The following is an 11,654-nucleotide window of genomic DNA, read 5'->3' on the forward strand; positions in this document are numbered from 1 at the left end:
GTCGACAGCCCATACAACAAAGCTAGAGAGACAACCTGAAGCACACGGCAGCGCATCGCGAAGGGTGGAGGAGACACTTGCCTGGGACGCCCTTTGTACGGAGTGGATTCCGCTCGCCTTCCTGTCCGTCATGGCCCCTGTCGGTAAATCGTTGCAAGGCGTTGGTCGAGTCGTCGAATAGATCCCACCCAAAAATGGTCATGTGAGGCTCCCGTTGTTTCCTGGGCCTTATGGGCCAGCCTACTAGATGCATGAAGAGGGTGTTTCAACATCGTTGACGTGTTTTGGTCAGCCCATGAAGGGTGGCTTACCGGGACTGATCCGCGGTTCTGGATTGACTGCCCAGCCAGGACTTGGTTCGTGGGGAATTAGGTTTGGCAATTGAGCTAGACATGACGGTATGCCCTTCAACGGGCGGTCGGTAGCCGTATGCCCAGACAGACTGACGTCGTCCTCAGTGGCAGCGCGCAGATCAATGAGACCCTGAAGAGGCACACTGGCAGAGTCAGAAGAGACTAGGATGGCATGGTGAGGCTGCACGGCGCATGTCCTGTCTGCGGCGCGACAGCAGGGTAGTTTCCTGCAATGGAGCATCGAAACAACAGATGGATGGAAGATGCTCATGCGCTTGTCTGAGAACCCCTCCACCGATATCGTCTGTGTGTGTGTGTATGTGTGTGTGTGTGTGTTTGTGTGTCTGTCTGTCTGTCGGTCGGTCGGTCGGGCGGGCGGCTTAGAGTGCTGACGGGCAGCTCAGCATATGGATGTTGGCGAGCAAAGGGATCAAGGGTTTGTATAGTTCCTAGCAGCCGGCAGCGCAAGACAAGGCCAATGTCTGCTAAGAGAAGACGCCCTGGGTTACGTGCAGCATGACAGACAGCGGGAAAAAGGGTGCAAGGCCCGAAGACTGCAGACACGACCGGATGGCTGTGCTTGGAGGCGCCTGGCGCATCGTTAGTTTCAATGTTGGAGAAAGGCCAACCCCGATGGACTGTGACTGCGACTATGATCGCGACTTCGACTGCGACGGCTGTTGTCAATGCAGGTTGGTCGGGGTTTGCCAGGGTCGTGACTGATATAGCAATGACTGCTGTGGTATTGTAGATGTCGAATGCGAACCTCGGAGTAGGCATTGTGCAGCATCACCGAGGACTGGGACGCCTTTGGATGGAGGGGTTAAGGAGGATGTGGCCCGGCCATGAGGTGCAAGATGGAACCCTTTTTCCACGCCTCTTCCCTGGGTGTCTTATCGGAAGAGAGGTCGGTGCTTTACCTAAGCCGTGGTCGCTTATCAGGCGGGGAGGAAGGACCGGGCTTCATGTTTTGGTAGGCATTTGGGGTACCTTAAGGTACCTATCTGAGGTGCTCAGCTACCCTTAATCACCTCTCGAGCAACCCGACTCACTCAACGCACTTCATCATCCACTGAGCCGCAGAGAGGGTCGCAGAGCGGAACATGAACCCAACAGGCCAAAGGAAACCGTCATCTCTTGTTGCATCCCTGAGTCTCTGACTGATTCTGACTGAGCAACACAAATCATGTCGGATGCCAGTGGTCTGAGGGATTTGGAGCAAGTGGGCAGTCGGCTCATTGTCCAGCGCAACCATGGATCTATTGATTTGTACGGATACAGCGGGGGTGAACCAAGGGCCCGGCAGGCATGTCGTGCAACGAGTACCTTGCAGACGCATGTTAGTGTCAGAGTCTCTACCTGTCGTCGTGATGTTGGCTCAAGGTTACAGGTTCTCTGTTATCATCACCAACAAGAGGCTCAAGTGGGTGCTAGGCACTGGCAATGCAATCAGTTCAAACCTAGCATGGTATCCGTAGCGCACCTAGGTAAGGTATGTACAGGAGCAGCGATGCCAGAAAAGGCCCGTTTCCTCTATGCTCGCCATTCAGAGCATAAACGATGACAGCCGTCAGAGAAAGGACGCGGGATGCGGGACACGGGACGGGCAGAAGGGAGCATCTGCCAAGTATCCGTAATCAAATGTAGTTGTTATATCCGTCCCTCCTCTTCAAAGCAAAGACCCCATCTCGCTGCCGCTCTGCATGTGCTTCTCTCGAGTGTAGGAGCAGCCAAGTCGGCGTCCCCTACTTCACCTCTGCCCACCCCTGGCCTGCCCCTCCCTTCCCCTATCTTTGTTCCATGGACCTTCTCGAACAATGCAGTGCCGGCGAGGTAGAATCAAGTCTTGTGTTCTTCTGCCTCGTGCCCTCCCTCCCTCCCCTTTGCCAGTCCGAGTGCCCTCCCTCCTCTGTCCTCGAGACTCGCGCACTCCTTGTCGTCTTGACCGGCGACCCAAGGATCTAAAGTGTCCAAGGTCGCTGTGCCCGTGACGATATACAGATGCAAGTATCGCCAAACTGATGATGGAGCTTTCCCTTGCCAGTGACGCCCTTCTCAAAATGCCCCCAAAATGCCCCCATAATCCATTCCATCTGTCGCGGCTTGACTTGCGCCTGATGGGATCGCGGTACGTACCTCGCGTGCACCACGAGGGCACCTTCAATCAATGGGAGACGTGAATCCGGCCACTGCGACGGGAGGCCAAGCCCGATCGGGCCTAGCGCAATCACCCGCTCATTTGAAACGCCCAAACCCTCCATCAGATCAATGCGGATAACCTGAGGCCGCCGCTTTCTCTCCTTCCCTCTCTGCTTGTCACTACCATAGTAAGTCTCTATTCAGCCTTCACTGAGGTGGGCTTCAGCAGCCCCCCCAAATGGACATGGACCCGAATCTGTCATCCTCAGACCTCAGCCCAACCCATCCCACTCACACACACATGTCTATCCATCCATCCACCCACCATCACCCCCCTGCTCGTGCTGCCTCTACCTAACTCTAGGGCCCCAGGCAATAAGCAGAGCACGGGCGGCGAGACACTGGACCACATTGGATTGCGACTGGAGCTGGGAACTGGGAACTGGAAACCCGACCTGGCTGGCCTGACCCTTCCAAGCCCCGTCCATCTCAGGCGCTTCCGTACGGAGTACCTATCCGTACTCTGTCCCTCTGTATCACTCTCTCCTGTCCTCTCCCTCTCTGCTTTTGCCTTTGCCTGTGCCTCGCCTTACCCTTTACTTTTGCTTTACTTCCTCTCCCCTGCCGTACCTAACCCAGCCCCCCTCCCCCCTCCAGGTCGAATCAAGACACACCCTCATGCACGCCAACTGCATCAGCCTGCGTCCTGCAACAGCATTCCCAAATTCAGCGACAACTCCAACCTGGAATAGCAATTGTCTGCTGGCCACACTCCTCACTCGACACATCTGAACGACGTCTATTTCGCAAGACGTCTTGGCCCACGAAGGCTGTTCGAGATACACGCTACCGCCCACCACTAGCGACACCAAAGAAGGATCAAGGACCGAACAGGGGTCAGAAAGGCAACTCGTTTCGCCCCGATAGCCCGCATCGCTCCGCACCGCTCCGCAACTTCGACTCGTCGACTCGAAAACAGACCCGCCCGACCAGCCCAACCTCCCTCCTCCACCGACTGTCGGCGCCGGCACTTCTGTCACGCACACACTCTCTCTCTTCTCTCGCACACGCACACACGAGAGATACCTATTCCTCCTTTCCATCCGCTGCTCCAAGCCTAGCAAATACACTGAGGGGGCCACCCGATCACCACAGGGGGGGAAAGTACTAGAGTTCGAACGCCCATTGCTCAAATCCCTTGTTCTCAATTTCGCCCTCGCAGAACAAACACACCCTTCTCCGACGACGTCCATCTCCTACGAGAACCTTCCCGGCGCCCACTGTGACCGCTAGATTGTCGCTTCTCCGCCCTACCACCGATACTCCTGATCCGGAGCCCACCCGGCCAGACCGACTCTCGAGAACCCCGGTGCCGAATGAAGTGACCCTGTCTTCGACTTAGAACAAGAAAGTCGCCTCATAGGCCCTCCACCGCCTCGCCCCTCGGCCCTCGCACGATTCCCGACTGTCCTCGTCGTCGTCTATCGCATCCTTACTTCCTCTCCCCTCCATTCACCGGATGGGTTAGGACGTCATGGCTCATGCTCCTCTCCTCAGAACAAACACGGCTCCTGTATTCCAGCAATCCAACGGAATTGGCGGCCTACCCAATACCATGAGTAATGCGCCCCGCGCCAGCCAGCTTTCCGGCTCGACAACATACACATCCTCCTCCGGCTCCCTCGCATCCTTCCAGAGCGCATCCACGGTGACGCCCCCGCAAAATGGCGGTCCCGTTCAGGCCACAGCCAACATCATCAACCAAAAGGCCGATGCCTCACGATCCCTCTATCAGATCTGCATGTCGTTGAAGCAGCGATTATCACTGGTGCCTGGCTTCGACCCCTATCTGCAAGAGCTCGACCCCAACGACCCCGTCGAATCGCTGTGGGCCCTGTTCCGCACGGGTCACCCGCTCCTCGACATCTACAATGCCCTGCAACCCGAAAAGCCCCTCGAGATAGAAGGCGCAAATGCCAGTGCAAGCGACAGCAAAAAGGCAAAAATTGCCCTCTTCAAATTCATCCAGGCGTGTCTCAAGGACTTGGGTATATCGTCGGCGGAATGCTTCGTCATTAGCGACGTCCTAGGAAATGACACGACCGGTTTTGTAAAGGTATGCGAAACAGCTGCTACCCCTCCGCCATGGCGACCTCGGCCTCCAATCCCCATCAACCCTCCACACTAAAAAAACTTAATCTGACCTCTTCGTAGACTACCCAAGTCGTCAACTACGTCCTCGACATCGCTGAGCAACGAGGGCTCCTGTTACAGCTCCAGCCTTACCCCGAAGACGACCTCCCTATGGAACCAGGCTCCAAGCTGAGCTACCGGGATCATATCGTGAAGGAACTGGTTGATACGGAGCGCAAATACGTTCAAGATTTGGAGAACCTCTACGACCTCAAGAGTAGTTTGGAGACCAAGGGAATTATTACGGGCGACACCATTCATCAAATATTCCTCAATATCAACGCTATCCTGGATTTTCAGCGCCGGTTCCTGATCCGCGTAGAGACGACAAATTCCATGCCCAAGAGCGTACAGCATTGGGGTGCTCCATTCGTCACATATGAGGATGCATTCGACATTTACCGGCCCTTCATTGCTAACCAGCGAAAGGCGGCCCAAGTGGCCAACCAAGTCTTTGACCAGATCAAGGCTAGTGGGCATCCCGTGGCCGCAGACTTCAACACCTTGGACGGCTTCCTCCTTAAGCCCATGCAGCGACTCGTCAAATACCCTCTTCTACTGAAGGATCTGATGAAAAAGAGTGAAGACGAGGAAATCAAGGCCGATCTGGCAGCCGGTATCGAGGCCGCGGAACAAGTTCTCTCCAAGGCCAACGAAGAAGTCAATCGCGATCTCTTGGACGAGGCTTTGGACGACCTGCGAAACCGTGTGGATGACTGGAAGAACCATCGTGTGGAGCAATTCGGCAGGTTGCTCATGCACGGCGTTTACACTGTCGTCACAGGGAAGAGCGAACAAGAAAAGGACGTAAGTTTTCCAAAAAAATTTGAACAGGCAAACCCACCGGGATCAAACACTGATTTTTGTAGTACGAAATTTATCTCTTTGAATGCATCCTGCTTTGCTGCAAGGAAATATCGGCGAACAAGAGCAGGGATAAGAAGGACAAGACTAGGTCGACCGGGCCCAAGATTAGGAATAAGAATGCGAGACTCCAGTTGAAGGGCAGGATTTTCATGACGAATGTCACCGACATCGTCTCCCTCGCGAAGCCTGGTAAGCAGTAGAGTATCCCTTTCCTTGTCGACTCGCGGTGCTAACCAACCTACAGGATCCTACATCGTCCAAATCTGGTGGAAAGGTGACCCGGGCGTGGAGAATTTCATGATCAAGTACACAAACGAGGAGCAGATGAAGAAATGGGCAGTAGCCCTCGAGGCGCAACGTAAGGAGAACACGCCCAACAAATCTGCCACGAGTCCCGACCAGGCAGCGCCCGACTTCGCCTGGACCCGCGAAAACGCTGGCAAGCTCGAGAATCCATATCTTAACCAGCAAGACGATGATGACGACGAGGAACTCTGGCCACCCGCTTCTGCCCCTGCCCAGTTTCCAATGCCGACGCAGTCTACAGGAGGCAGCATGTTGCCTCGCAATGCATCGAGCACAAGCCTGCGACAACGCGCCGCAACTGGCGAGAGCCTCACCGGTATAGTGAGGGCTCCACCACCTCGATTCCCCCTCCCACAAGCACCTGCGCCTCTCAGCCTTACGACTCAGGTCCCTGCTCCGGGCGCTTCATCGCCTGGGGCTCGAGGCGGCGACTCTTACTTCTCGCCCGTAGCCGAGTCCCCGGCTTCCTCACGTACGAGCACTGCGAGCAACATATTCCCTAATCCGGGATACCAATTCCCCAAGTCTCTAACCCCTCAGCCGGGATGGGAGGACCCTAACCAGAGATACACGGCCCCCGCGATGCCTCGAGCTCCCTCACGGGATGGGTCATCCCAGCACAGAAATCCCCGCGGACCATCTCTGCCGGCAATGGCTTCCAACAGCCAGAGTGCGGCACAGCAGCAGCGCAGCAGATCGTACAGCACTCCTGACATCAACGCCCCAGGAAACATCCGTCGCACTCAAGGCGGCACTCCCGTTCCGGCGGTGCCTGGCATCCCGGCGCACCTGCACCCAGCTCACGACCAGAACATCCCGCGGTCACAAACCGGCTCGCCCAGGGTAAATGACGTTCCTATTAGATCAAACACGCAGAGCCCTGGCGCTCAGCGAGAACGCCAGTATGGGCACCAGCAGTCTGGAAGTTATGGCGGCACCATGTCACAGTTTCCAGCTCAGCCAATTTACCCGCGCCAGGGAACGCCAAACTCTGTACACGACCGGCAGCTCAGCATCGACGCGGCTGCATCTATGAACGCGATGTTATCTCCCCCACTTGGCACTGGCGGGATTAGCGGGTCTCAGTCGAACCCGCTCGCCAGCCCGGACCTGCCGATTCCTACGCAATTAAAGGTCAAGGTAAACTTTGTCGACAGCGGCAATTACGTTACCCTGGTTGTTGCGTTCAACATCACGTATCAGTCTCTGATTGACCGAATCGACGCCAAGCTTGCACGATTCACCAACAGTAGCATCAGCAAAGGCATGCTCAAGCTGCGATACCAGGACGAAGATGGCGACTTTGTCACGATTGCTAGTGATGACGACATTCAAATCGCCTTTATCGAGTGGCGTGAGGGAGCTCGCGCTACTGCGCCGGGAGGAGTCGGCGAAATCGAGCTGTTCTGCGTTGGGGATACGGCCTGAGCGCCTCATTTCTATATCGAAGTAGGTCTTTTGGGAAAACTTTGGGACTTTCCCAGGCGCATCATACCCATATACCCACCGGGGGGCATTTATTTGCATACAAGGCGTCCGGAGCAGATTGTTTTACCTCATTTCTATACCTCTCAGCATCGCATCAACAAGCACGTGGCTGCTAGACTACCATACATCACGGGGTTCGCAGCGGCAGCCATTTGCGATTAGGAAGCATCCGGACTCGCGCATGAGAATTTAGACGGTTCCATCATCATGACCACATTTCCTGCTCACAAGACACGATCCCCTACGACGGGTTCGTGTCCAAAGGCACTCATTCACCGACACGCTCCTTCCTCTTTTTGGAAATACTTTACACCAAACTACCATTGGCGACCCTGGACGTGACTTGCATATGCCACTCTTGAGCTCGTTAAGACTGGACTCGGGGAAAGGGGCAGATTGATACAACGAGACATCCAGGGCCCAGTCATTCCCTTTTCACTTCTTCTGTTGGTTGTTTACTCTTTTTGGGATGACTAAACTTCTTTCGATCGTTACGACTTTGATGATGGGGGATGAATTTGATATCTGGCTTTACCTAAGTGTGGTTGGTGGGTTTTGGATGGGGGCAAGTGAGCCTCCACCAGCCGGGGGGGATGAGAATGCCTACCGCATCGCTCGCTACAGTTTGGGAATCGGGTTCTTGACTGGCGCTAGTTAGGGGTTATTCGAGCAATGAACAGTCGTTGCTGTTCATTCATCATGATATGAGACGTGCTCTTGCTAAGGTGGACTAATGTATGTGAGTCTTGTGTCTTGATGTACTGTGGGATGCGCAAGTTCTCGAATGTTGGATGATGCGTGACGCCCCGGCTTTGATGATGGGCGAGGTACCGGCAATTCTCGGTCCCGGATCCTCATTGGCGGTCGAAAATCCAGCAAAGTCCAGAAACTTGACTCTCCTGCCCAGTCGAAATACGTTCGGTCAGCCCAGCAGCGGATCATTTTGTCTGCCATACCATAACTCGTCTGATTCATGACGAGATTGAGATTGGAAGAGGGGATAGATGGGATAGTGAGAATTATGGGCTGATTTTGTAGAACAAAGATTGGGAAGGAGAGCTGGTGCTAGCTGTTTTTCATTTACTTTTTTTTTTGGTCGGCTGGTGAGAGTAAGGCGGGGCAGTCAAACTTGGGAAGCTTTCCATGAGCACATAGTACCTTTACATACATGTAAACTTATGTTGATAGTAACAGAGTATGGCCAAGTTGATTACGTCTTTATAGCATGAGGAAGAGATTTTTGCTTAGTTTTGTGGTGCTGTTGATGAACATATTCGTCAGCGTTCTTCTCTGGCACATTACGGCATATACATCCCCAGGAAAAAATGTGATGTTGTAGGTGTATGTTGGAATTTGAAGAGTCGGGAAGTGATTTGAGGCATTCCATGTCTTTGCACTCTTGAATGTGAGTGCTTGATCTAGAAATCATCCAGCATGCAGTGAGATTGATCTCATGTCTGGCTTAGTTGTGTACTGAATCATCGAATTGAATCCAATGTTTTGTGAGTCTTTGGAGGCTTCTTGGGGTTTGGTGGAGTGGCATGAGGAACTGGAGGACTGGGAAGGAATAAATCAATGGTAGCTTCGACAACGGTGAGAGAAAATCAGAGTCTTTTTTTCCATCGTCAATGATTCTGGCGAGATTCTAGAACTTCGCCTCCTATGGTGTTCTATTACTTGTGGTGTTGAAATCAAAGCCATTCAAGCTGACGTATGCGTATTTATTGTTCAGGTCATTGAGGCAGGTCAAATGAGAGGAACTTGCGTGATTGTCGTGCTCACCGAGGCTGCACTGGTACTGCCGCTGACGATTGGGCAAACGCATGCCTGAATCATTCTAGATGGCTTTGACACGTTATTTTCATGAGTTTGTGATTGTGTAGTTGACTTCTTGCACTATATGGGATGAACCTGGGATGGTATATGCTATGCCGAAAGCCAGGTAGGTCTGATTCTCTGTCCGCCAACTCCTAGTTACACTGACTGCCTTAGGTACACAAGGTTGTCAGAAGTACGCTGGTATGTTGAGAAGGCTGCTTCCCTCTTTGCGCCGTGGGTCACTCGCATTCGAGCTGCTGGACAAGCGGTAGCAGTAAGATATTAGGGGAGGTCAACTCGCCAACGGCGTCAGGATCTTGCCAGCAATGCTGGTCCCATGGAGCCTCGGCGAATAAACCACTCAAATCATTCCCGACATCACTCGCTGGACTTCGGAATGGTATAGCGTTATGATCGAGGGCTCTACGAGTCAGATTATAGCGAATCAGGTGATCTTCTCATGGAAGTAGAAAAATTGGTATCGACGTGGAAGGTGGAGGCAGTGATATCATGATTATGCCTCTGACGCGAGTCTATTTCAGATATCTATTCCAAGTCCATCTAGCCAAGAACTTGTAAAATGGCCAGAGACTGGATGACAAAGATAGAAGCTAGGTTACTAATGAGATGGCTATCCAGACGCAGTTCGCCCCGCCACTTGGCCATACTGAGGATAAGCCTCTAAGCTGTCATGATCACAGTAGTTGCTCCAAGAATTCAATGCGAACAAGCGGACAAGAAGGGGATAGAGACTAAGACATGCGGAGACGGTGCCATGACAGACTTGGTGGGATTCTGCGCATCGCGTCTGTCGCCCTGCCTTGAGGTCTTTGAAGTTTCGCAGCCGCACTCCGAACAGCTTCTTAACACTCCATGGGCTTGGATGATAACATCTATCGAGAGCCTGCAGTTCTTGGCGACACTGTCCCGGACGGAAGTAATTGAATTGCTAGATATTCACCAGGTGGGGAGATTAGGACGGGAGAGATGGAAAGGGATGCTGTTCTTGACTACGCTTGAGAGCCTGAAAGATATATGCACACACAAGCCGTCGCTCCAAGTGAGGGTTCCGGACGACTTTCACTTAAGTTATCATATCAGATCAAATCAAATTAGATCGAAGAGTCCCTCATTCTTGAAACGTGATGGTAGCGAGTCTTTTTTTCCGCCCGCCGTATATGGTACATAGTATACAACATCGATCCTCTTGAACGCCTAATTCCTTGTATAATAGTATGGTTGTACATCTCGTATGCCTCCAGCGGTGCTTGGTGTGCCACTCTCCACGGAGCGTGTACACGCCACCGGCCCTACACGCCTCTGCCGTTCCAATAGTCTGATTCGGTTGTCGTAGACGTTGTGCCTTCTGGCGTCCTTTCCCCCTCGCGATTGTCCCAGGGCGCTCTAATTTTTGGGATACATCAATTCGCAGAGGTATTCATCTCCGAGTAGTCGCCCTCACTTTCACAACCAGTCGTATGTGGACTCCGTCCCGTCTCTTTTTTTACTTGCCCTTGGAGTTGGGTATCATCTTGTCGTACATGCGGCCGAGGTGGTAGTTGACGGTGGACGAGGGCTGCTTCGGCTTCTTGGGCTGGTCCATGCAGGTGCGCAGAGCGTTCTCGAGGGCGGCGCAGCCGGAGGTGTTGTAGCCTGCGGAGGCCCAGCATGCTGTAGGAAGGCGAGATGTCAGTTCATGGAGCCTGGGGATATCTATGCTAATGCGTCTTTGTCGAAGGAAAGGGGGTGGAGGGGGGTTTGGGTTGCTCGTTCTGGTGATCAGAGGCAATCAAGTCCGTTGAGGCAAATTCGAGAGCCAGATGTGGTTGATGGATCATAAAAGACTCACCGAGAACTGAGGTCATGACTTGTATGCACGGCTGCTCCGTCTTCCCGTTGGGATTACGAACTCGAAGAACCTTGACAGGCGGCAGGCGCATAGGTTTTTGCGGCATGATGGGCGACGTCTCTTTCAAATCGCTCAATTCTGTCTTTGATTCGCCTCCGGAGCTGTGCGCCTATCGTTGGATCGTCCGGTCGGGTCGGTCGTCAATTCGGCTTTGGTGGATCTTTCGTCGTCGTCTTCCTGCACCTCCGGAAGCTCCCAAGTACCAGTGCTCGAAAAGATGCCATCGCGAAAGCTTTGATGCGGAGCCCGAAGGACATTTTACGCCAATCACGTGGCGTCAGCCTCGCTCATCCCTTTTAAATTCTCTGATTGGATAGAATCGCGTGGAGGCGCCTAGATGGTGGGGTAAGACACGGTAGTGGACAGCCTCACCGCGCCTGGGATCAGAGCTGTTCCCTTCGAGGCAGGCGCGCTCCATTGCACTGGAACACTGCAAGCAGCGCTTGGGTGCGAGACTCGGGAGCTCCCGATTGGCTGCCTCGCCTCGCATGTAAACAAAGGACGACCACCGGGACCGTCTTCTCGTTGCCCGTTGCGCCCAGCACCGTAGCCAGCCCACCACACCGATTTTCTCTTAATGG

At 53.6% G+C, this 11,654-nt stretch overlaps 3 protein-coding genes across 3 annotated transcripts; 2 read left to right on the forward strand and 1 right to left on the reverse strand.

The window, feature by feature from the left end:
- Positions 1-3,231: 3,231 nt before the first annotated feature.
- On the forward strand, positions 3,232-3,663 carry CORC01_12526 (uncharacterized protein; the record flags this gene model as incomplete). The annotated part of the gene is made up of 1 exon (XM_022624146.1): positions 3,232-3,663. A coding segment is annotated over one exon (432 nt), but the record flags the coding sequence as incomplete, so codon positions are not given.
- Positions 3,664-4,026: 363 nt separating this feature from the next.
- On the forward strand, positions 4,027-7,286 carry CORC01_12527 (CDC24 Calponin; the record flags this gene model as incomplete). The annotated part of the gene is made up of 4 exons (XM_022624147.1): positions 4,027-4,608; positions 4,707-5,492; positions 5,555-5,741; positions 5,797-7,286. 4 exons carry the CDS (start codon positions 4,027-4,029, stop codon positions 7,284-7,286), a joined length of 3,045 nt encoding a protein of 1,014 aa, XP_022469352.1.
- A 3,382-nt stretch (positions 7,287-10,668) lies between these two features.
- Positions 10,669-11,119, reverse strand: CORC01_12528 (CHCH domain-containing protein; the record flags this gene model as incomplete). The annotated part of the gene is made up of 2 exons (XM_022624148.1): positions 10,669-10,835; positions 11,014-11,119. The coding sequence occupies 2 exons, from the start codon at positions 11,117-11,119 to the stop codon at positions 10,669-10,671; spliced, it is 273 nt and encodes a 90-aa protein (XP_022469353.1).
- Between the last annotated feature and the right edge of the window lie 535 nt (positions 11,120-11,654).

This window comes from Colletotrichum orchidophilum, assembly GCF_001831195.1.
Source record: "Colletotrichum orchidophilum strain IMI 309357 chromosome Unknown Scaffold_156.1, whole genome shotgun sequence".
NCBI lineage: Eukaryota > Fungi > Ascomycota > Sordariomycetes > Glomerellales > Glomerellaceae > Colletotrichum > Colletotrichum orchidophilum.